This window comes from Dasypus novemcinctus, chromosome 18 (genome assembly GCF_030445035.2).
Source record: "Dasypus novemcinctus isolate mDasNov1 chromosome 18, mDasNov1.1.hap2, whole genome shotgun sequence".
Taxonomy (NCBI): domain Eukaryota; kingdom Metazoa; phylum Chordata; class Mammalia; order Cingulata; family Dasypodidae; genus Dasypus; species Dasypus novemcinctus.
Window position 1 is genome coordinate 22,842,744 of NC_080690.1, and position 26,544 is coordinate 22,869,287.

The 26,544-nt window shown below is 40.3% G+C and overlaps 1 protein-coding gene and 1 pseudogene across 1 annotated transcript in view; one reads left to right on the forward strand and one right to left on the reverse strand.

Moving 5' to 3' along the window:
- Positions 1-26,544, reverse strand: part of LRRC36 (leucine rich repeat containing 36) — a 78,003-nt gene that overhangs the window by 37,243 nt on the left and 14,216 nt on the right. The window contains exon 2 of the mRNA XM_012526108.3: positions 25,265-25,353. Coding sequence (XP_012381562.1) covers positions 25,265-25,353 — 89 coding nt within the window. The remainder of the gene's footprint in view (positions 1-25,264; positions 25,354-26,544) is intronic.
- Positions 19,123-20,054, forward strand: LOC139436904 (zinc transporter ZIP1 pseudogene; annotated as a pseudogene).

Sequence of the window (26,544 nt, forward strand, 5' to 3'; positions counted from 1 at the left end):
TACCAACTGTGCTGACAGGGAACAATCCTCAGGGATCTAGCAGAAACACAATTTTCAGTGGAAAGTAAAGCTCCTTAACCTTTCAAAGTAGAAAAATAAATTTCATATATATAAATCTAAGCAGCAGCTGAAGCTTCCAAGACCTTTAACAAGTGTCTAGTAAAACAGTTTGTTCTCAGTAGAGACTGTGTAATTTAAAACATTATAACATGATGTTTGCATATGCTAATAATAAATTGGGACATACATGAAATCTAACTCAGCTTATACAAAAAGAAGTGGTCAAATGATGCTTCAATGTAACTTTGTCTGTCTGGAAATGAATATATAAATGCTTGCACTGAGGAAAAAAGACTGGAAGGCTATACCAAAATGTTAACCATGATACTCTTTAGGGGGTACCCGATGATTTATTAAAATGTTGTTTTTACTGCTTTGCAGTATTTTCCAAAATTCTTACAATAAAATCACATCAGTTTTGAAGTATAAAATATGGATTTCAAATGAAATAAAGCAATCCGTGCTCCCATGACTTACATTCACTGAGACTTCAAAAAAAAAAAATCATATCTCACTATGGCTTATTGTACCATAAAGCACTGTGGAAATGACTTAATAAATGTCCTCATGGATAGATAAGTCATGAAAAATAAAATACTATATGTTATAAAGGAAAAACACTTAATGTCTAAACTCTCTAGTCAATCTATGTAAATTTTTGTTGCCTCCCCCCCCCCTTCAAATGGCAGAATGAGTTGCTTCAGGGTTCATCCTCTCACAGAAGCTTTGAACAATCAGCAAGTACTGGCAGAAACATCTTTCTTAAAACTCCAGAAAGCAGTTAAAGGACTGTAGTGACAAGGCAAGCACTGAATCGAGAAGGCTACAAGAAGGCCTGAGGATCCTGTGGCACCCTAGCCAGCCCCTTCCTTACCTCTCACCAGCTCAATGTGGAGCCAGCCCAAACTGTACACAGATACCTGGCCCCAGTTCAGGAAGGAGCAGAGTAACCCTTGGGCGCATACTGGGAGCAATCTGTCTGGCTCAGTTTCTCTGGTGGTGCCCTGAGGGATTCACTGTCCCAGAACTTGCGCTGCAAGTAGAAGGTGGCTCACTGAGCACTGCCACAGAACACTGTGGGATAACAGTCAGGGGTCTGCCTACTGGCTATAGGATATACAGTGTAGTGCCCAGGACAAGAAAACTGTTTCCTAGGGAAAAGGGGTTACTCCTATCTGTATAAATGGAGAAATTCCTAGGACCACAAGCACATGCCTAAGATAAGACACACACCAAATGAAAGGAGCAGAGAGGCCATTATGCTTTGGCTTGGAGCTATTCTGTATACTCATTGTATAGATAAGCCCTGAAAGAGAGCACTTGAGCAGGTCAATCAGCAAAACCTGGAAAAGGTGTTTTCTTTTTTTTCTTCTTTTTATTTCTTTTTGTTAGTTACTGGCATTCAAGGAATGCTCTGTCATAACACTAGCTGGATAGCAGTTTAAGGAACAGATGCCTCAGAGTATAAATTTCACATTGAAATTTCAAAACATCCAGGTTACAAAAAAAATTATAAAACATGCAAAGAAACAGGAATTGATAGCCCAGGCAAAGGTGATAAAGCTTTAGAAACCACCAATGAGGAGAACTAAACCTGGAATATAACAGACAAAAACTTTTAAAATATGGCATAAATATGTTCAAAGAGCTAAAGGAAAACATGGACAAAGAACTAAAGGAAATCAGGAAAATGATTGATGAACTCTAAGAGAATATCAATACAGAGATTGAAATTATGAAAAGGTACCCAACAGAGCTGAAGCCCATAGTAATAAAAATATAAAATTCCCATGATGGGTTCACAAGCAGATTGGAGCTGGCAGAAGAAAGAAATCAGTGAATTTGAAGATAATACAATTGAAATAATACAATATAATCTAAGGAGCAGAAAGAAGATTGAATAATAGTGAACAGACCCTGAGGAACATGTGGGTCACCATTAGCATAATATAGACTGTGGGAGTCCCCAAAGAAGAGAGAAAAGGGCAGAGAGAATATTCAAAAAAGTAATGGCTGAAAACTTTCCAAATTTAATGAAAGCCATGAATATATACATGCAAGATACTCAACAAACTCTAAACATTATAAACCTAAATAGACTTTTGCTGCAGCATATTATAATCAAGCTGTTGAATGTCAAAGATAAAGAGAGAATTCTAAAAGTCACAAGAGAGAGACAATGTGTCATACAAAAACAATAAGATTAAGTTCCAATTTTTCCTAAGAAAACATATAAGCAGGAAAGCAGGGGGATGACATATTTTTAAGTGCTGAAAGCATAAACTTCCATATCCAGCAAAATTGTGTGGCAAAATGATGGCAAGAGTATGACATCCCCAGATAAACAAAACCTTAGAGAGCTCATCACCACTACATTGCTCCCTGTGATGCTAAAGGGGGTTCATCAGACTGAAAGGAAAGGATACAAGAACAGAGAATCAAAGTGGCATAAAAAATAAAGACCTTCAGTAACTATAAATGCCAGTTCAGAGAAGCAGATGTGGTTCAAGTGATAAGGTCTCTGCCTACCATATGGGAGGACCCAGATCTGTTCCCTGGGACTTCCTGGTGAGAGAGCCTACGTGGGTGCCCACGTGGTGAACAAGTGCCCGCATGGTGAGCCAGTGTCCCCGCAAGTGAGTCACACAGCAAGATGATGACACAACAAAAGAGAGATGAAGGAGAGAGTCAAAGAAGAGTACACCAGAGACCAGGAACTGAGGTGGTGCAATTGACAGGGAACCTCTCTCCACATCAGAGGTCCCCAGGATTGAATCCCTCTGAATTCTAGAGAAAGATGAGAAGAGTAGACAAAAAAGAGAAATAGATATAGAAGATCACACAGTGAATGGACAGAGACAGCAAAAACAGCAGGGCAGGGGAAGCAGATTTGGATCAATGGATAGAACACTGGTCTACCACATGGGAGGTCCAGGGTTCAAAACCAGGGCCTCCTGACCTGTGTGATAAGCCAGCCCACGTGCAGCGCTGATGCATGCAAGGAGTGCCATGCCACGCAGGGGTGTCCCCTGCATAGGGGGGCCCCACGTGCAAGGAGTGCACCTCATAAGGACAGCTGCCCAGTGCAAAAAAAAGTGCAGCCTGCCCAGGAGTGGCGCCGCACACATGGAGAGCTGATGCAGCAAGATGATGCAACAAAAAGAGACACAGATTCCCCGTGCCACTGACAAGAATACAAGCAGACACAAGAACACATAGTGAATGGACACAGAAAACAGACAACTGGGGCGGGGGGGAAGGGGAGAGAAATTGAAAAAAAAAAAATCATCAGGGCAAGGCAGGGGAGGAGAAAAATAAATATTTCTAAAAAAAAAAAAAATGCCAGTACAATTGCATTGTATTTTTTGGTTAATTATAAATGCCAGTACAATTGCATTGTATTTTTTGCTATGTAACTCCATGTCTTACTTCTTAAAGGTGCTAAAATGATGATACATAAAAAGTAATGATAAATCCATGGATTTGCACATACAATGCACAAAGATGTCAAATGTAGCAAGGTCAAAATAAAGGTGGGGGAACATAGGGGTGCAAGAGCCATGTATGTGTGTGCTATTGAACTCAAACTGGTATCAAATAAAAAAATGACTGTCATATTTTTTGGATGTTAAATTTTAACTCCATGTTAACCACAAAGAAAAATATATATATATCTATATATCCAGAAAGAAATGAGAAGGGACTCAATATGGTACAACACAAAAAATTAAATAAATATGAAAGTAGGAATTAACGGAACAATTGAGGATCAAAAAAGTTATACTTGCAAATACTAAGTAGAAAAATGGCAGAAGAAAGTCTTGCATTATCAGTAATTACTTTAATTGTAAATGGATTAAAGTCCCCAGTCAAAAGGCAAAGATGGGCAGAATGGATAAAAAGCATAGCTCTACTTCCAGGGAAGATGGCAAAGTAGGGAGCTCCAAGACTCAGTCCTTCTACCAAAAGAAAACTATTAAATAGGCAGGAACTGTCTGAAACAACTATTTTGAAACTCCAGAGGCCAAAAGAACACAGTAAAGCATCCATGGAATAGTGGTAAGAAGAAGCTGACAAAATTATGGTAAAGAATTAAAAATTGCCCTCTCTGAATGATACTATCCCCCACTCTCACAGCAGTTCACCATGGGGTCCAGTCCCTAGCTAACTGCTGCTGACAGAAAGGTACATAAAAATCCTCTTCCCCAAGAACAGGGGTGTGCATGGCTGATCACTGACCACAACTTTTTTTTTTATTAAAGTTAATAGATCACAAGGAATGTTACATTAAAAAACATAAAAACACAAAAAACTTAAGAGGTTTCCATATATCCCACTCCCACCATATCATTTTTGTAAATTGTATTTTTTGAAGATATATACATCACAAAAAAATATATTGTAAAAAATATAAGAGGTTCCTGTATACCTCCCTCCCCCGCACCGTACTCCTCCCACACCAACAACCTCCCTCATCATTGCAACACACTCATTGCACTCAGTGAACACATATTGAGGCACTGCTGCACTACACAGATAATAGTTTACCCTGTAGTTTGCACTCTCCCCCAGTACATTCAGTGGGTTATGGCAGAATATATAAAGTCCAGCATCTGACTCTGAAATATCATTAAGGACAACTCAAAATCCCAAAAATGCCCCCACATCATATCTCTTCTACCCTCTCCCTGCTCTCAGCAACTACTGTGGCCACTTTCTCCACCTCGATGCTAAAATTTCTTCTATTACTCTTCACAATAGTTTTGTAGTAGAATATCAGTAAGTCCACTCTAGTCCATATTTTATTCCTCCATTCTGTGAACCCTGGGATGATGATGTCCTCTCCACCTCTAGATCAAGATGGGGCTTAGATTCCACAAGGATGACGGATGCAATTCCTTTGCTTACAGTTGTAGGCACTCTTGATTCCCTGGTGTGGTGGTTAACCATCTTTACCTCCCTGTTAGCTGACCTGGGTAAGACCAATGAACCAGAGAATAGGAGTCGCCGCTCTGCTGAGGCTCAGGGCCCAGCTGGCACATGGGCTGTCCAGAGATTCAAGTCTCCTGAGTATGGACCATCCCTAGAGCCAACCACAGGTTCAGTAAAAGTGACAGAAGGAGCATGTGTAGAAAAGTCACATCTGAGTCCAGCTCCATCACACTCAGGAGCACAAATTCCAAAGTAGGGCCCTCTGACATGGCACAGAGCTCCAAATCCATCTGCCATGACTATATAACCTGTGGATCTCCATAGCCTTCAGGAGAACCAGTACCTAGGGTTGTATCTACTTTGACTTTTTCTGGGGTCCTACTGAGGTGTGCATAAGCGCAATCCCTCTGATGACCTCCTGACTCTTTTTGGAAGACTCTTAGCCATATCAACTCATTTGTCTTAGCCATTTCCCCCTTTTATTCAAGGTCAAAGAGCAGTTTTTAACACTTGATCTAACATGAGGGCTGAGATATTCTGTTGGTCTGAGTTGACCCTTTTATTCAAGTTCTCTTTCTAGCTGCTTCTCCAATTAGTGATTGGTAGTAATCCCTCGGTGCTAGGGAGGCTCATCCCCAGGAGTCATGTCCCACATTGGGGGGAAGGTAATGCATTTACATACTGAGTTTGGCTTAGAGAGTGGCCACATTTGAGCAACATGGAGGCTCTCAGGAGGTACCTCTTAGGCACCCTACAGCTCTAGACCTAGTTCCTATTTTAGGCACACAGGCTCCTAAGCATAGTCATCAATATCAAGGGCTCATTATTAGACCATCCTTTTTTGTTGATCTTTGCTGTTGCACTTGGGGGATTATTGTTGTTCCACTGGGGAATGTGACAGAGCTCCCCTGGGCGGGAACTCAGCACTCCCTCAGTTGATGTTTGTAACTATAACTACTATAAAAATACCCAACATATATCCTAACATATTTATGTTCCCTATAAACATGCGCTGGGGAACTCCCCCCCACCCACGTGCACCCCATCAATAACACCCCACACCAGAGTTCCTCCCCTGTCATAGTTGAACCTCTCTGTGGTCCAAAACTTCTTCAACAATGAATCCTAATATATTGCCAAATTCAATTAATAGGAAATTGAAATACAGTGACGGGTTTAAAGTTCAGAAATATAATACATAGTTATTTAGAAATACTAAAATAAAGTAAAAATAAATTGGTGTATTAATAAAATGAAAAATATGATAAAGCTTTGTTTCTAAGGTTTTGCCTCTCATCACTGTAATAAGTGTTACCCTATATGTACAGTGGCAAGTCACTTTCATTTCTTCCTCAGTGTCTACATCCTTTTTTTTCCTTCTAATTTTTAATTTTGTCTTCAAAAAAGTTTTAGATCACAGTAATTCACATACACAATATAGGGCACTCCAAGATATCCAACATCAAACCCTTTTTCCCTTTCCCCAGCAATGATCTCTTTACATGTTCATGCTATATTTGCTGCAGTTGATATACAAATTTTGAAACATTAGCTATCAAACATGATTCCATTTTGGTTTACATTATTGTTTATATTTTAGATTGTACAGATTTCTAAATTTTTAGTTTCCTTATGTTTTCCATTATAGTTTACATTTTAGTTTATAGACTTTTATACCCTTTAGATGTAAGTTGACATGCCCATCATTGCATGATCTTGTGGAGCACTTCCATTGCCCCCCAGTTGCCCTGCTTCCATCCATGCTATACCTCTCACCCCCTCCTCTCAGGGCAAACAGTGACACTCAGTCTTCACTACTTGAGGAATCAGATTTACAGATACTGCAACAATGCTGAGGGCTTGACATACTAGACTGCCCTTACTAACTGGGAGCCAGTGATCCTCTCGAGAGACACAATTCCCTCTCTTTGGGAACATCAGGTCTCCCCAGGATGTGGGTACACCTTCACACTCATTGTATGGGTCTCCATCCAATGATATAACACACTATGACAAAATGAGCACCCATATACTCCCTAGAAGCTTACCCCTGTACCAGATGCCCCCCCTCTGAAGCACCTTAAACACGTGATCCTTCCTTATTATATTTTCCGAAGAGTTTTCTCAACAGTATAGTTTCAACCATTAACCTGACATTCTCCCATATTCAACGGTTCCCCCCAGCTCTCCCTCCAATCCCTTGGGTAATTTGACCCATCCTCCCATTCCTAGCCCCCCCTCAAGCCCACAAAGCCCACCCAAAGTTATCCCTATGCCCCCATTTTATCCCTTCCCTATACAAATACTTACCTCCAGCTTATCATAGACTTCACCCATGTAGGTGTCAACTCACAACCTTTCTCTCCCCCCACAGATTGCTTTAAGCCTATCTTCCAATCTTTAGCTCTCTGAGATAGCTCAGTTTGCTTGTTTCATATCAGAGAGGTCGTGTAGTATTTATCCTTCAATGCCTGGCTTGCTTCACTCAACATAAGGTCCTCAAGATTCATGCATGTTATCCCATGTGTTTGTACTGTATTCCTTCTTATAGCTGAGCAATATTCCATTGTATGTATATACCACATTTTATTTATCCATTCATCCATTGATGGGCATTTGGTTGATTCCAACTTTTGGCAATAGTGTATAATGCTGCTATGAACATTGGTGTACATATATTGGTTTGTGTCCTTATTTTCAGATCTTCTGGCATCATATGGCAAATCTATAGCTAACTTTTTGAGAAACCACCAAACAGTCCTCCAGAATGGCTGGATCCTTCTGCATTCCCCACCAGCAGTGGATGAGTGTTCCCATTCCTCCACATCCTCTCTAGCACTTGTAGTCTTCTGTTGTTGTTTTTTGTTTGTTTGTTTTTTTGGTTTTTGATAGCTGCCAGTCTTATGGGAGTAAGATGGTATCTCATTGTAGTTTTTTTTAAGATTTATTTTTTATTTATTTAATTCCCCTCCCCTCCCCCGGTTGTCTGTTTTCTGTGTCTTTTTGCTGCGTCTTGTTTCTTTGTCCGCTTCTGTTGTCTTCAGCGGCACGGGAAGTGTGGGCGGCGCCATTCCTCAGCAGGCTGCTCCCTCCTTCGCGCTGGGCGGCTCTCCTTATGGGTGCACTCCTTGCGCATGGGGCTCCCCTACGCGGGGGACACCCCGTGTAGCACGGCACTCCTTGCGCGCATCAGCACTGAGCATGGAGCGCATCAGCACTGCGCATGGGCCAGCTCCACACGGGTCGAGGTGGCCCGGGGCTTGAACCTCGGACCTCCCATGTGGTAGACGGACGCCCTAACCACTGGGCCAAAGTCCGTTTCCCTCATTGTAGTTTTGATTTGCATTTCCCTAATAGTGATTTTGAGCATTTTTTCATGTGCTTTTTAGCCATTTGTATTTCTTCTTTGAAAAGTGTCTGTTCAAATCTTTTTCCCATTTTTAAAATGGGTTGTTTGCCTTTTTATTTTCAAGATATAGGAGTTCTTTATATATGTAGGATATAAGTCTCCTATCAGATATATGGTTACCAAATATTTTCTCCCGTTGTGTAGGCTCTCTTTTCACTTTCATGACAAACTCCTTTGAGGTGCAAAAGGCTTTAATTTTCAGGAAGTCCCATTTATCTATTTATTCTTTTGCTGCTCGTGCTTTGGGTGTGAAGTTCATGAAGCCATTTCCTATTACAAGGCCCTATAGATGCTTCCCTACATTGTTTTCCAAGGTCTTTATGATCTTGGCTCTTACATTTAGGTCTTTGACCCATCTTGAGTTGATTTTTACATAAGGTGTGAGATGGTAATCCTCTTTCCTTCTTTTGCATATGGATATCCAATTCTCTCCCAGTTTAGTGGGCTTGGTGGCCTTGTTGAATATCAGATGACTGTATATATGAGGTTCTATATTAGAACTCTCAATTCAGTTCCAATTCAGTTCTCAAGTCAGTATGTCTATCCTTATGCCAATACCATGCCATTTTCACTACTGTAGCTTTGTAGTATGTTTTGAAGTCCAGTAGTGTGATTCCTCCAGTTTCATTTTTCTTTTTGAATATATCTTTGGCTGTTCAGGGCCTCTTTTCTCTCCAAATAAATTTCATAGTTAGTTTTTCTAGTTCCTTAAAGAATGCTGTGTTGGTTTTTATTGGGATTGTGTTGAATCTGTAGATCAGTTTTGGTAGGATAGACATCTTAATAATATTTAGTCTTCTTATCCATGAACAGGGAATATTCTTCCATTTGTTTAGGTCTTCTTTGATTTCCTTGAACAGTTTTGTGTAGTTTTCTCTATATGTCTTTTACATCTTTGGTTAAATTTATTCCTAGGTATTTGATTTTTTTAATTTACTATTGTAAATGGTATTTCCTCCTCAGATTGCTCATCATTGGTGTACAGAAATGCTACTGATCTTTGTGAATTGATCTTATACCCTGCGACTTTACTGAACTCATTTATAAGTTCTAGCAGCTTTATTGCAGACTTCTCAGGGTTTTCTATATATAGGATCATGTCATCTGCAAATAGTGAAATTTTGACTTCTTCCTTGCCTATTTGGATTCCTTTTATATCTGGGTCTTGTCTCAGTGCTCAAGCAAGTACTTCTAACACAATGTTAAATAGAAGGGGTGATAGTGGGCATCCTTGTCTTGTTCCTGCTCTTAGAGGGAAAGATTTTAGGATTTCACCATTCTAAATGATGTTAGCTGTGGGTTTTTCATATATACTCTTTATTATATTCAGAAAGTTTCTTTCTATTCCTATCTTTTGCAGTGTTTTTATCAAGAAAGGGTGCTGTATTTTGTCAAATGCTTTTTCTGCATCTATAGATATGATCATGTAATTTTTTCCCTTCAATCTGTTTATGTCGTGTATTACATTAATTGATTTTCTTATGTTGAACCATCCTTGCATACCAGGAATGAAGCCCACTTGGTCATGGTGTATCATTTGTTTAATGTGTTGTTGAATATGATCAGCAAGTACTTTGTTGAGGATTTTCACATCTAGGTTCATTAAGAGATTGGTCTGTAATTTTCCTTTCTTGTGGTGTCTTTGTTTGGATTTGGTATTAAGGTATTGTTGGTATCATAGAATGAGTTAGGCAATGTTCCTTCTGTTTGGATTTTTTGGAAGAGTTTAAGCAAGATTGGTGTTAGTTCTTTCCGGAATGTTTGATAGAATTCACCTGTGAAGCTGTCTGGCCCAGGGCTCTTCTTAGTTGGGAGGTTTTTAATGACTGATTCTATCTCTTTACTTGTGATTGGTTTGTTGAGATCATTGATTTCTTCTTTTGTCAATGTAGGCTACTTATATGTTTCTAGGAATTTGTCCATTTCCTCTAAATTATCTTTCTTGTTGGAATACAGTTTTTCAAAGTCTCCTCTTATGATAGTCTTTATTTCAGTGGGGTCAGTGGTGATATCACCCTTCTCATTTATTTTGTGTATTTGCATCTTCTTTCTTTTTTTCTTTGTTAGTCTAGCTAAGGGTTTGTCAATTTTATTGATCTTCTCAAAGAACCAGCTCTTTGTTTTGTTTATTTTTTTTAGTGCTTTCCTGTTTTCTACTTCATTTAGTTCTGCTCTGATTTTTGTTATTTCTTTCTTTTTTCTTTCTTTGAGGTTAGTTTTTTTTTTTTTTAACTGATTCCTCCAATTGTTCAGTTAGTTCTTCAATTTTAGCTCTTTCTTCTTTTTTTGATGTACGAATTTACGGCTATAATTTCCCTCTCAGTACAGCTTTTGCTGTATCCCATAAATTTTGATATGTTGTTATCATTTTCATTAGTTTCAAGGTAGTTATTGATTTCTGTTGAGATTTCCTCCTTGACCCAGTGTTTTTCTAAGAGCGTGTTTTTTAAGTTCCATATGTTGGTGCTAAATCTGGGCCTCTGGCTCTTGCAGATTTCCAGCTTCACTCCACTTTGGCTGACCACAACTTTTGATTGCAAATTTGGATTGCTGGGTTCTGGTTCTAAAGGCAGCTATTGTCTCAACGCCCCCTGGACACGGGGTAGAAACAATGGAGATTTATTTATCCCTCTCCTCACCCCCAGATGGCTCTCTTGTCTATTTGCTCAATGTTTTTTTGTTGTTGTTCGTTATTTTTGCTTGTTTTCTGCTTATTGTCTTCTTGTTTTTTGCTCATTGTCTGATTTGGTTTTTTTCTTATGAGGCACTGGGAACCAAACCCAGGACCTCCCATGTGGGAGGTGGGTGCTCAACTAATTGAGTCATATCTGCTCCGTTGCTTGTTTGTATTTGCTCACTTTGGGCTCAGTGTTTTTTGTTCAATGTCTGCTCACTGTTTATTTTCCTTAGAAGACATTAGGACCTCCCATGAAGGAACTCAACTGCCACATCTACTCCCTGCTAATTATCTGCTTATTGTTTGATCATTCTCTTGCTCGCTGTTTTTGCTCATTGTCTGCTTGTTGTTTTTGCTCAATGTCTGCTTGTTGTTTGTCTTCTTTAGGAGGCACTGGGAACTGAATCCAGGACCTCCCATTGGGAGGCAGGCACTCAACTTCTTGAACCACATCCACTCCTGCAATGGAGATTTATTTTTATTTATTTATTTATTTTTAATTGAGAGAATTTTTTTTTTAAGATTTATTTTATTTATTTATTTAATTTCCCTCCCCTCCCCCGGTTGTCTGTTTTCTTTGTCTTTTTGCTGTGTCTTGTTTCTTTGTCTGCTTCTGTTGTCGTCAGCGGCACGGGAAGTGTGGGCGGCGCCATTCCTCGGCAGGCTGCTCCCTCCTTCACGCTGGGCGGCTCTCCTTATGGGTGCACTCCTTGCTCGTGGGGCTCCCCTACGCGGGGGACACTCCTGTTGGCACGGCACTCCTTGCACGCATCAGCACTGCGCATGGGCCAGCTCCACACGGGTCAAGGAGGCCCGGGGGGACCTCCCATGTGGTAGACGGACGCCCTAACCACTGGGCCAAAGTCCGTTTCCCTGCAATGGAGATTTAAAGACATAGGGTTTCCTCAAGGCACAGGGAAAGCCAACTGAAGGGCTACATTTGCTGGGCGGCCAGGAAAGCTTAGCTTTGGAGAGCCATCAGAGAAGTTTTTGGTGCCCTTCCTGATTCCTTTTGCAGGATATTTTGGAGACTGACTGTGCCTCCTTCATGGGTCTCTGGCTCTATTTTGGCTGGGAAAGATCAAATTGGGAAAGTCTTCCCTGGAGTTACCCTCATCCCAGAATCTACCCTCTAGGCAAAAGCATCATGAGACAGTGAAAGAAGTGTAAAAACTATACAGGCAGATAGTCTGAGACAAAGTCCTACCAGCTTCAGACCTGGGAGAAGGAGGTTTGTCTCCTGGGAAACAGAGGGGACAACCAAACTCCTGAAAACAGGGAACTCCAAAACAACTAACAAGCACAAACCCAGGACAAGATAGAGGCCCAGTAAGACAGGGAAAACCCTGACAGAGCATTCACCTTGGGCAGACCTTCTTGACTGGAGCTTATCATCAGTTGGTTAGAAAACCAGTAAACAGATATCCCAGGGAGTAAATCCCAGAGTTAAGATTTAATAAAATTAAAATGTACAGTGTGCAACAAAAGAGTACAAGATGACTAAAGAAACAGGAAATGATGGATTAAAATACAGAAAAAAACAAGGAAGACGAGAATGTGGATATAATGAACAAAGACTTTGTTTTAAATGACCTTTAAAATGCTCAAGGAGATGAAGGAAAGTACAGAGAAAGAACCACAGGATACCAGGAAAACAATGAATAAACAATACAAAAGTCTAAGTAAAGAGACAGAAAGTTTAAAAAGGAAACAAACAGAACAACTGGAATTGAAGACCACATTAACTGAAATGAAAAATGCCCAAGGGAAGCAGATTTGGCTCAACTGATAGAGCATCCGCCTATCATATGAGAAGTCCAGGGTTCAAACCCAGGGCCTCTTGACCCATGTGGTGAGCTGGCGCATACACAGTGCTGATGTGCACAAGGAGCGCCATGCTACACAGGGGTGTCCCAGCATAGGGGAGCCCCAGGTGCAAGTAGTGTGCTCCACATGGAGAGCCACCCCGTGTGAAAAAAGAGCTGCCTGTCCAGGAGAGGCACTGCACACACAGAACTGATACAGCAAGATGACACAACAAAAAGAGACATAGATTCCCGGTGCCAATGACAAGAATACAAATGAACACAGAAGAACACAAAGCGAATGGACACAGAGAGCAGACAAGGGGGGGAGGGGAAGGGGAGAGAAATAAATAAAAAATAAATCTTAAAAAAAAAAAAAATGCCCAGGAGAGTTTTAAGAGCAGACTGGAGGTGGCAGAAGAAAGAATCAGCAAATTTGAAGACAATTAAAATGAGTCAAGCTGAGAAGTAGAAAGAAAAAGTAATTATAAAAAATGGAAATAGCCTAAGATACCTTTGGACACCATCAAATGCATCAATATATGTGTTATGAGAGTTCCAGAAGGAGAAAAAGGAGAGAAAGGGGAAGAAAAAAAATTCAAATAAATAATGACAGAGAACTTCCCAAACTTAGCAAAAGATGTGAATATCACATCTGTGACAGTTAGGCTATTGTGTTAACTTGGCCAGGTAATTGTGCCCAGTTGTTTGGTCAAGCAAGCACTGGGCTAATTGTAATACAAGGGCATTTATGGACTTTAGTCACCACTGACTTTACGGCAGTGCTGAATTATAGATAGTTGGTTATAATTACATCAGTCAGGGAGATTGCCATCAGCAGTGAGTGACGCTTAACCCAATCAGTTGAATCCCTTAAAAGGGGAAGAGATTACAGCATTGAGAGAGATTTTCCCAGCTCGACTTCTGACAGCCATCGTCTCCCAGAACTCGTCAAGAATCTTCACTGGACTTTCATTGGAGCTCCTGGGTGTAGCCTGCCTGTGAACCTGGACTTGTGCATCCCCACAGGTGTGTGAGAGACTCTGATAAATCTCTTACTATTGAAAGATATCCCTTGTTGATTCTGTTTCCCTAGAGAACCCTAAGACAACATCCAAGAAGCTCAGAGAACACCAAACAGAATAAACATGAAGAAAAATACACCCCATCATATATTTATTACAGTATCAAATGCAAAAAAGACAAGGAGAGAGAATTCTGAAAGTTGCAAAAGAAAAGCAATGTGTTACATACAAGGGAATCCCAATAAGATTGAGGCTGATTCCTCATCAGAAACCACAGAGGCAAGAAGACAGTGGGTTGAAATACTTAAAGTGCTGAAGGAAACAACTGCCAGTCAGAATTTTATGTCTGGTGAGACTCTCTTTCAAAAATGAGGGCAAGATAGACATCCTCAGATAAACAAAAGTTGAGGGAGTGCATCAGCACTAGCAGGGTTAAAGGGAATTTTTCAGACAGAAATAAAAGGACACCTGGATAGTGGTTCAAAGCAGCGTAAAGAAATAAAGACCTGTTGTAAAGGTAACCATTTGGGTAATTATAAATGCCAGGATTATTGTATTCTATTGTTTGGTATGCAACTTTATGTCTTACTTCCTATAGGTGCTAAAATGCAAATGCATAAAAGTAATGATAAATCTAGGTTTTTAGACATACAATGTACAAAGATATCAGTGGTAACAAGTACAATGTACAAATACATTGTTTGGAATATAACTTCACTTCTTACTTCAAACCAAACATAATTGTTATATATTTAGGATATTAAATTTTAACTCTGTGGTTACCACTAGGAAAGCAGATGAAAAATATATCCAGGTATACCATATTGAGAAGGTATGCAATATGGTACAATAGAAGAAAGCAAATAAATATAAAAGTAAGCATTAACAGAAGAATTGAGGGACAAAAACAGTAAAAGAACTTACAAAGGTGTATACATGGTTAAAAGACAGAACTGTATTTTCAAGTGATTTTAAGTGTAAATTGATTAAACTCTCATGACAAAAGGCAGAGATTGGCAAAATGAATAAAAAAGCATGACCCAATTATATGCTGTCTTCAAGAAGCTCACCTTAAAGTCAAAGACACAAGTAGGTTGATGGTGAAGGATGGCAAAAAATATATACCATGCAAGTCGTAACCAAAAGAGAGCTGGGGTAGCTATACTAATATTGGACAAAATAGACTTTAAGTAAAAACAGCTATGAGCGACAAAGATGGTCATTACATACTAATAAAGGGGACAATTCAACAGAAAGATATAACAATTATAAATATATATGCACCTAACGGCAGAGTTCCAAAATACATGACACAATTACCGACAGATTTGAAGGAAGAAAGTGACAGTTTTATATTAATAGTACAAGACTTTAACATACCACTTTCAGTAATGGATAGAACATCTAGTCAGAAGATCAGTAAGGAAGTATAGGACTTGAGTGATACACTCAACCAACTAGACCCTAACAAAATTATATAGACCAATGCACCCAACAAAAACAAAATATGCATTATTCGGAGTCCACATGGGTCATTCTCCAGGATAGACCATATGCTGGGTTATAAAACAAGTCTCAATAAATAAAAAAAATTCTGAAATCATAGAATGTATATTCTGACCACAATGGAATGAAGCTAGAAATTACTAAGAGTATAAAAGGGAAAATTCACAAATATGTGGAAATTAAACAACATACTCTCAAACCACCAGTGGGTTAAAGAGGAAATCAGAAGTGAAACTGGAAATCTTGAGGTGAATGAAAATGAAAATACAGCATACCAAAACATGGGATGCAGTGAAGGCAGTGCTGAGAGGGAAATGTATCGCTCTCAAATGCTTATATTAAAAATGAAGAACCACAGTAGGGGGGGGTACTACCACAGTAGGGGGGGTACTGGGTTCCTGGCCAGTGGTGCTCTGTCGTGGTCCCTAGGGGAGCAGCGACAGTCTCCCAGGTACAGTGGTGGGGACCGGGAGGGAGTGAGGGTTCAACAGTGAGCCCCTGATACTAATGACTATGCTTGTGAGCTGATAAACCCAAAATAAGAACAAGGCCTAGAGCAACTTTGTGCCTGGGAATTTCCTTCTGTCAGCCTTCATGTTACTCAAATGTGGCCAGTCTCGAAGCCAAACTCAGCATGTAAATGCAATGCCTTCCCCCCAGCGTGGGACATGACACCCGGGGATGAGCCTCCCTGGCAACGAGGGACCACTATCAACTACCAACTGATGATGCAACTGGAAAATGACCTTATACGGAAGGTTCAATGCGGATCAGCAGAATATCCATGTCTACATAAAATACCATGACTTTAAAATGCTGTTTGACCTAAAGTAAGGGGGAAATGGAAAGGAGAAATGAGTTTATATGGCTACGAGTTTCTAAAAAAGAGTCTGGAGGCTGGCAGAAGGTTTGCCCTCATGCACAACTGAGCAGAGTCAGAGAGACAGATAAAGCAGATACAACCCCCAGATATTGGTTCCTTTGAGGGCTAAAGAGACCCATGGGAGTTATGGTCATGGCCGATGGGGTTAACTACCAGGGCAGATGGCCCCTCTTTGGAAATGGTGTTTATGTGTGATGAATCTGGACTCAGATGGGATCTCCCTTCATAAGACTTCCATGCTAATGTGCTGGAGGTGCAGTTAATGTTGGGGTTTAAGATATATTTAGGGGATTTGAATCTCTGGACTGACAATGTGATAGCCAGATCCTGAGCCTCAAAAGACTCCAGCACCTACAATCTGATTTATTGGACTTACCACACTCAGCTAAGATGGAGGTGAAGAAGGACAACCACCACACCATGGAGCCTAGAGTGATTACAACTGAAAATGGGAGGATTGCATCCAGCATCCAGGTGGAATCTGAGCCTCCTCTTGACATAAAGGTGCAATGGACACAACCAATCCAGTGTCCACATAGAAGAGGTGGCATTGGATTGGGAAAAGGGGACATAATGGACAAAGGGTATGGGGAAAGGCAGGAAGAGATGAGAGGTGGAGGTGTCTTCGGGACATGGAGCTGACCTGGATGGTGCTTCAGAGGTAATCACCGGACATTGTAAATCCTCACAGGGCCTACTTGATGGAATAGAGGAGAGTATGGGCCATGATGTGAACCAATGTATATGAGGTACAGAGGTGCCCAAAGACGTACTTACCAAATCCAATGGATATGTCATGATGATGGGAACGAGTGTTGTTGGGGGGGGGGGGAGAGGGGGGGGGGGGGGGGTGGGGTTGAATGGGACCTCACATATATATTTTTAATGTAATATTATTACAAAGTCAATAAAAAATAAAAAAATTAAAAAAAAAAAAAAAAAAATGAAGACATACTTCAAATGAGAGATAAGCTCTAAACTGGAAGAACTAGAAAAATAAGAGCAAACTAGGGAAACGGACTTTGGCCCAGTGGTTAGGGCATCCGTCTACCATATGGGAGGCCCACGGTTCAAGCCCCGGGCCTCCTTGACCCGTGTGGAGCTGGCCCATGTGCAGTGCTGATGCGCGCAAGGAGTGCCGTGCAACACAGGGGTGTCCCCCGCGTAGGGGAGCCCCACGCGCCGCCCAGCGCGAAGGAGGGAGCAGCCTGCCGAGGAATGGCGCTGCCCATACTTCCCGTGCCGCTGAAGACAACAGAAGCGGACAAAGAAACAAGACGCAGCAAAAAGACACAGAAAACAGACAACTGGGGGAGGGGAGGGGAATTAAATAAATAAATAAAAAATCTTAAAAAAAAAAAAAAAGCAAACTAAACCCAAAATGAGCAAAAGGAAGGAAATAACAAAGTTTAGAGTGGAAATGAATGAAATAGAAAACAAACAAACAAAAAATCAATAGAATCAACAAAAACCAAAATTTGGTCTTTGAAATGATCAACAAAATCAACAAACCTCTGGTTAGACTGAAAAGGAAAAAAAAAGAGAGCAAGAGGATAACAAAAATCAGAAATGAAAAGGAGGACATCACTACAAAAGCCCATAGCTAACATCCTACTTAATGGTGAAAGACTGAAAGCTTTCCCTCTAAGATCAGGAGCAAGACAAGGATGCCCACTGTCAGCACTGTTGTTCAACATTGTACTGGACATTCTTACCATAGCAATTAGATTAAAAAAAGAAATAAAATGCATCAAGATTGAAATGGAAGAAGTAAAACTTTCCTTATTTGTACATATATGATCATATATACAGAAAATCCTGAAAAATCCATAACAAAGTTTCTAGAGCTGTTAAGTGCATTCAGGAAAGTGGCAGGGTACAAGATCAACATCCAAAAAACAGTAGTGTTTCTATATACAAGCAATGAATAATTGGAAAAAAATTCCATTCATAATATCAACTAAAAGAATCAAATATCTAGGAATAAATCTAACTAAGGATGTTAAGTACTTGTATGCAGAAAACTACAAAACATTGATAAAAAAAATTAAAGAAGACCTAAGTAAGTGGAAGGATATTCTGTGTTCATGGATTGGGAGACTAAATCATTAAGATGTCAATACTACCCAAAACAATTTATATATTCAATGCAATCCCAATCAAGATTCCAACAACCTTTGCAGAAATGGAAAAGTCAATCATCAAATTTATATGGAAGGGTAAGGGACCCCAAATAGCTAAAGCCATCTTGAAAAAGAAGAATGAAGCTGGAGGACTCATAATTCCTGATCTTAAATCTTATACAGAGAAATGAATGTGGCTCAATCAATTGGGCTCCCGTCTACCAAATAGGAGGTCCAGGGTTCAATGTCCAGGGCCTCCTGGTTAGGGAATGCTGGCCCATGTGGCGAGCTGGCCCACATGGAGCACTGGCCCATGACAGAATGTGGGCCCATGCAGGAGTGCCATCCTGTGTGGGAATGCCATCCTGAGTGGGAAAGTCTCCCCGTGCAGGAGTGTCAGCCAATGTGGAGAGCTGGCGCAGCGAGATGATGCAACAAGAGACACAGAGGAGAGAAAATAAGAAGTAGCAAAACAGGGACCTGAGGTGGCACAAGAGAGTAATCACCTCTTTCCCACTCTGGAAGGTCCAAGGATCAGTTCCTGGAGCCACCTAATGAGAATACAAGCAGATACAGAAGAACACACAGCAAATGGACACAGAAAGCAGACAACAGAGGCAATGGGACATAGGGAGAAATAAATAAAATAAATCTTTAAAAAACCCCACAACTTTATTATAAAACCACAGAACCACAGCCACCATGGAGCCCTGAGGAGAGCCAGAGCTCTTTGTGTGATGCCCTGAGGTAGTGGCCTTGGAGCCTCCAGTGCCCATGGGACTAGAGGTGAAGTTGGGGGGTCTGGTGCTGCTATTGGTGCTCACCCTCCTCTTGCCAGAAAGCCCTGAACCTAAGCTGCTTTGCAGGTATCTTTCTGGCTACCTGTCTCCTGGATCTGCTGCCTGAGTACCTGGTTGCTATAGAAAAGGCCCTTGCATCCCTGCATGTGACACTCCAGTTCCCCCTGCAGGAATTCAACCTGGCCGCAGGCTTCTTCTTGGTCCTGGTGATGGAGCAGATTACACTGGTTTACAAGGAGCAGTCAAGGTCACCACCCTAGGAGGAGACAAGGGCTCTGCTAGGAACAGCAAATAGTGGGCCACAACACTGGCACGATGGGCCAGAGTTTCCACAGGCAAGCGGAGTCCTGGCAGCACCCTTAGCCCTGTGTGCCTGTGTCCTGGTCTTTTCTCTGGCCCTGGCACTCAGTGTTCTAGGCGCTGATGGTAGGGCTGCAAGGAGACTAGGCTCAGGTCATGAAGCTGTGCCTGGCTCTGCTGTTTCACAAGGGAATCCTGGTGGTCAAACTGTCCCTGTAGTTGCTGCAGAGCCACCTGCAAGCACAGGTGGTGGCTGACTGTGGGATCCTCTTCTCATACATGATACCCTTGAGCACTGGGCTGGATCCAGCTCTGGAAGAGTTGGCATGGCCACTGCACCAGCTGGCCGAGTCTGTGCTAGAGGGATTGGCAGCCAGCCCCTTCCTTTATATCACCTTCCTACAGATCCTACCCCAGGAGCTGCCAACTTCATAGTAGAGGATTCTCAAGGTCATTCTGTTCCTAGCAGGCTTTTCCCTGCTCACTGGCCTGCTTTCAGGGCTCCAGAAAGGTGCTGAGGAAGTTGGATATTAGGTGCCCCTGCCCTTTCCTTCCCTCAGTTTGTGGGGAATAAGCAGGAATGGGGAACAGAGGAACTGAGGGTCAAAGAGTTCTCTGGGAGCTAGGGATGGAGGCTTTGTGATGGACTGACCAATGAGAGGGAAGCAGGCAGATGAGACACTTGCCCCAGGCCCAAGAGACAAGAGATGGTCTCATCACTAGAGACATGATCAAAGGATATTAGGTTTAGGGAAGACACTGACTGCTAGAATCAGGAAATGGACACTACACGTAAGGACAAGCTGATACTGGGGATGCTGAGGTTGGTGCCCAGGTGCTGTGGGGTAGAGATATGAGGGGATAGGCCAGGAGTCAACAGTCCTATTGGTTCTAGCCATTTCAGCACTGCCACTTGGAGTTACCCCTCCTACTTTTCTTAGGTCCCACTTTCATATCTCCTGTTTTCCTTTCTTCCGGGGGCTAGTACCAAATGGTTTCTTCCTGCCAGTTTCGTACCTTCTCTGGACTCTCCATTCCTGCTTACTCCTCTATTTTTACAGTGCCAAATACCTTGCTTCTTTCTCAAAGTGCAGTGATGGCACTGTGCCTTTCCCAGCCCCTCAGTGGAGGGGGCCTGCTTGCTCTTGATTTTGGTCACAGATCCTGGGGTAGGGCAGAAGTGTTTGCTGGGCTGGGTTGAGGGGAGGGTTAGCAGTACCGCAGCCTCCCAATGAGCTTACTTCCTATGGATACAGGACATGGACATGGTGCTCAGGCCCAGATGGTAAACACTGAGCTCCCAAAACATTTTTTATACTAGAGGAGCCCAAGAGGGAAAGGGGAAGCTCACCCCAGGGTTGTTTTAGGGGAGGGAAGGCTGTGCATAAGGGCCATATTATCTAGAATGTATTTTACTGACTTGTTTTGGGACATATTACCTAAATAAAAAGCTATATTAATCTGTAAAAAAATAAAATAAAACAGCATGGTACTGGCACAAGGACATATATATATAGACCAATGAAATCAAATTGAGAACTCAGAAATCAGCCCTCACATTTAAGGTCAACTGATTTTTAACAAGGGGGCAAAAATCGCTGAAATGGGAAAAAATAAGTCTCTTCAACAAATGGTACTAGGAAAACTGGATCTCCCTTTACAAAAAAAAAAAGAGGAGGACCCCCCCTATCTCACTATATAAAAGTCAACTCCAAATGGATAAAAGACCTAAATATAAGAGGTAAAACTCCTAAAAGAAAATGTAGGGAAGCATTTCAGCAACTTGTGTTATTAAATGGTTTCATAGATTTTACACCCAAGCATAAACAACAAAAGAAAAAATAGATAAATGAGACCTCATCAAAATTAAAAATTTTGGTCCTCAAAGGACTTTATCATGAAAGTAAAAAGACAACCTACCCAATGGGAGAAAATATTTGGAAACCACATATCCAATAAAGGATTAATACCCAATTATATAAAGAAATCCTTAAATTAACAACAAAATACAAACAACCCAAATTAAAAATGGACAAAAGACTTGAATAGAGTCTCCAAAGAAAATATACAAATCCAGTATCATTAGCAATCAGAGAAATCCAAATTAAAACCACAATGAGATACCATTTCACACATTAGAATGGCTACTACTTAAAAAACAAAACAAAACAAACAAAAAACCAGAAAATAAATATTGGAGAGGATACTTCGAAATAGGAATACTCATTTATTGCTGGTATATAAAATGGTGTAGCCGCTATGGAAGACATTTTTGTGGTTCCTCAGTAAGTTTAGAATTACCATATGACCCAGCAATTACACTACTAGGGATATATCCAAAAGAAATGAAAGCAGGGGGCTTGAATAGGTATTTGCACACTGATGTTCATAAAAGCATTATATACAATTACCAAGAAAGGGAAGCAATCCATGTGTCCATCAACCGATGAATGGATAAATAAAATGTGGTATATACATACAAAGAATATTATTCAACTGTAAAAAGGAATGAAATCCTGATACATACAACAGCATGGATAAACCGTAAAGATATCATGATGAGTGACATAAGTCAGGAACAAAAGGACAAATATTGTATGATATCCCTGACATTAAATAATTAGAATAAGCAAATCATAGTCAGAAACTAGAATATGTATGTTTCCAAGGGTTAGAGTGTGGGTAGGGAATGGGGAGTTAAATTGTACAGAGTTTCTATTTGGGAAAATGGGAAAAGTTTTGGTAGTAGATGATGGTGAGGGTAGCACAACATTGTGAATATACTTAACAGCACTGAAATACACGTTTGAATGTGGTTAAGAGTAAAAAATTTAGGTTGCATATATGTTACTAGAACAATTTTTTTTTAGAACATCAATAGAATCATACAACACAAACAGTGAAGCCTAAAGTAAAAGGCTATATTTAATAATACAATTGTAAAAATGTTGTCTCATCAATTGCAACAAATGTACACATTAATGCAAGGGTGTAGAAGGGTTAATAATAGGGTAACTATTTTATGCATGATTTTTCTGTGAAACTACAACTTCTGTAATAAAAAATAAAATAAAGTAAAAACGAGGGTGAGATTAGGAAATCCCTAGATACACAAAAACTGAGAGTTGGTCAGCACTAGTCCAGCCCTACAAGAGATGCTAAAGAGAGTTCTGCAGGTTGAAAGGAAAGGGTAATAGACAATAGATGGAAACCACATGAAGAAATAAGGATCTATGGTAAGTGTAACAACAGGGGTAAACAAAAGCACCAGCACTACAGCATTTTTGGCATGTAACTCCACTTTTTACTTCCTACAGGATCTAAAAGGCAAATGTATAAAATGTAGTGAAAGGGGAGCGGATGTAGCCCAAGTGGGCTGAGTGCCTTCTTCCCACGTACGAAGTCCCAGGGTTCAATCCTCAGTAACCCCTAAAAACAAAACAAGCAAACAAACAACAACAACAAAAAAAACTCTCATTGGGAAACAGATGTAGCTCAGTGGGTGACTGCCTGCTTCCCATGTACAAGGTCCTGGGTTCAATCACCAGAACCTCTGAAAAAAATAAAAAGTAATAAGAAATAAGCGATTTTGGACTTTTAATATATAAACGTGTGACAAGAACTACATAAAGGTGGGGGTACAGAGAGATATAGGAACATAGTTTGTGTATACTATTGAAGTTAAGTCGGCATCAAAGCCAATGAGATTGTTACAGATTTAGGATGTTAAATTTAAGCCCTTGGTAACTACAGTGAAAATTTTGGTACAGTTGCCAGGGGCAGGGGGTGGAGGGTGGCAGGGCAATGAGGAGTTAATACAAAATTGGTGTAAGTTTTCTGTTTGAGAAGATGGGAAAATTTTAGTGATGGAAGATGGTGAGGGTGTCACAACATTGTAAATATGAGTAATCCTACTGAATGGCATGCTTGGCAATGGTTGAGAGGGGGAAATTTGTGTATATAATATGTTCTCACAATTAAAAAAGAAAGAGCAACTAAAGAGACAATGACAATTAAAGGTGATACAAAAAAATAAATAAATAAAGGCAATACATGATCCCAGATAGGATCTAACAAGGGAGGGGAGAAGGCTTAAAAGGACATTATTGAGACATATGAAAAACTGGATATAGATTGTTAGCTTTATATCAATGTTAAATTTCTTGAACTTGATAGCTGTCCTTAGGGAGAATATGTTGTGTAACCTTGTTCTTAGGAAATGTACATGTCAGGATTAAGTGTTCAAGAAACAAATACAACCTACACTCCTTTAGAAGATGAGTAGGGGAAGCGGACTTGGCCCAATGGATAGAGTGTCCACCTACCACAAGGGCAGTCCGTGGTTCAAACCCCGGGCCTTCTTGACCCATGTGGAGCTGGCCCATGCACAGTGCTGATGCACGCAAGGAGTGCCATGCCATGCAGGGGTGTCCCCCGCGTAGGGGAGCCCCATGCGCAAGGAGTATGCCCCATAAGGAGAGCCACACAGCACAAAAGAAAGTGCAGCCTGCCCAGGAATGGCACCGCACACGGAGAGCTGACACAACAAGATGACGCAACAAAAAGAAACACAGGTTCCCAGTGCCGCAGATAAGGATAGAAGCGGTCACAGAAGAACACACAGCAAACGGACACAGAGAGCAAAGAGGGAAGGGAAGAGAAATAAATAAAAAATAAATCTTAAAAAAAAAAAGATGAGCTGATAGATCAATAAAGAAATGGACCAATAGATTGATGGATAGATGGACAGAATGATTTGGCAAATATGACAAAATGTCAAAACTGGTGGATCTGGCTATAGACCATAATTAGTGGTAATAATCTGATTATGTTATCTCATAATCTGTAATGTGTTGATGGAGGGATGTTATATGGGAATTCTGCATATTTGCATGATACTTTTTGTAAGTTTACAATTTTTTTAATAAAAATATTTTTTCAAAATTGGTGGATCTGGGTATCTGGGGAGGAGAGGGGTGTGTTGGAGTTTCTTTGTATGGCATTTGCGCTATTTTCATAGTTACAAAAATAACACAAACCTGTAAGTTTGACGATCTCAAAATAAGTTTAAAAATGAAAAGAAATCATTGCTGGGATTTTAGGTACTGATATTTAGACTCTGTATATTTCAGTAGTTCCTTTAAAGGGACAGAAGCCTTGAGACAGATAAAAGTTTCTCAAGTAAAAGGTTATCTAAGTGCCAGGTTAACTCACTAGGGCACGCTGAATGTCAATTTTGCTGGTGGAAAGCTTTCTCCTAGCCTGTGGCAGGATCATTAATGAGGCATAAGCACTTAATTGTATTGGGTTAGCAACAGCTCTTGCAGGCAATACTCCCCAGGAATACAGCACAAACCACAGGCGATTCTGTAGCTGCAAAGGTTTTGGTGGGGGATTCTAGAAGTACCAGGGTCTGAGCTGCATGGATGCAGATGTCACAAGACTCTGGCTAATGACCCTTGGAACAGGCAATGTAATTTTCAGGATATTCTAGTGATGTAAAATGATATCAATGAAATTGAACTCAAAGAGTACAGCTTGTGCTTTGATGGGTTCTGGGTCAAGCACATTCAACAGGGTCTTTCTGGAAGTGAACAAAAAGGAAAAATACAGCCAGTAAATCTTGGACTTGCTTCAAATTTGTTATTTCTCAAATGTTTTGTCTTCATCCTGCACAAGATTGGCCACAGAAGCTGAAATAACTGATGTTTTAATCATTCTATGATCACAGAGAGAAAACTTACCACTGTCAATCCTGTTATCAATCTCAGCTGTGACTTTTGATGCAGCTCTTTCATCTGTCACACAGTTTTTTAATGTCTTCTCCCTGGAACTGAACATATAACAATTTAAAACTCAAAAGAAGTTTTCAGAAATCACCAGAAAACATTAATTCATGGTGACCAGATTTTTTTCCCAAACGCTCTAGAACATATTTACCTATGCTTCCCAAACATTTCCATTAAAGTCATCATCTGTCCTAATTGAGAAAAAGTGTTTTTCCTGGGAATGATGAGAGAGAAGGACACTAAGTTCAGCCTTTGAAGTATGAAGACAGAATGCTCTATTTTATTGACAAAAAACCTAGTCTGCTTGGTTGAGGGTGTAAAATACTTTCCTTTTGAATTAAAGAATTCATAGTACACAAAAACGAAGACGCTGCTGCCAAGAATTACAGTAAAGATATCTGTAGCCATTAGTTAGAAAAACAGATGAGAAAGGCACTTTATTGATCTAGGTGCCTTGGGAAGTACAGTAAATAGAGGGAGCCTCATCTATGTGCCAGGCATTTCATACTCACTATTTCATTTAATTATAAAATCTTCCCGTTAGCTATTATCTCCCTTTTATGGATGCGGGAACTAGGACTCAAGTTTTAAAAACACCTCATCCAAGTGTGGAAAGCTTGTAAGACACTAATGCTAATCCTGGGCACCTGAATAGCATTTTACCTCTGATTTTGCAATTACTATATAGTAACTAAACAGATAAATGATGGAGCCAATTATTTGCCTTATCTGAAATGAATTCATATATAATTATTAATTACATATTAATTCACTTCTATATTTCTATAGTAATCAGGTAGCCCATGCATTTAAAATAGGGATTAATTTACAAAACATATATATAAGCAGTTGTTCGGAAACATTCAATTTCTGTCTACAGAAAAAGAAAAAACACAAACCACTGTTCATAATCATCTAAAACTGGATCACCCAAATGGTTATCAACTGGTGAATGAATAAGCAAATAGTGGCACAAGCATACAATGGAATATTACTCGGCGATAAAACAGAAGAAACTACTAATAAAAGCAACAAGATGGATGAATCTCAAAAGCAATGTGTTAAGTTAAAGAAGTCAGACACAAAAAGCCTTAAAATATATTACTCTATTAATATAACATTCTGGAAAAGGCAAAACTAGAGACAGAAATCAGATCAATGGTTGCCAGGAACTGGAGGTAGAAGGAGAGATTACTACAAAGGGAAATGAGGGAACTTCTTGGGGTCATGAAAAT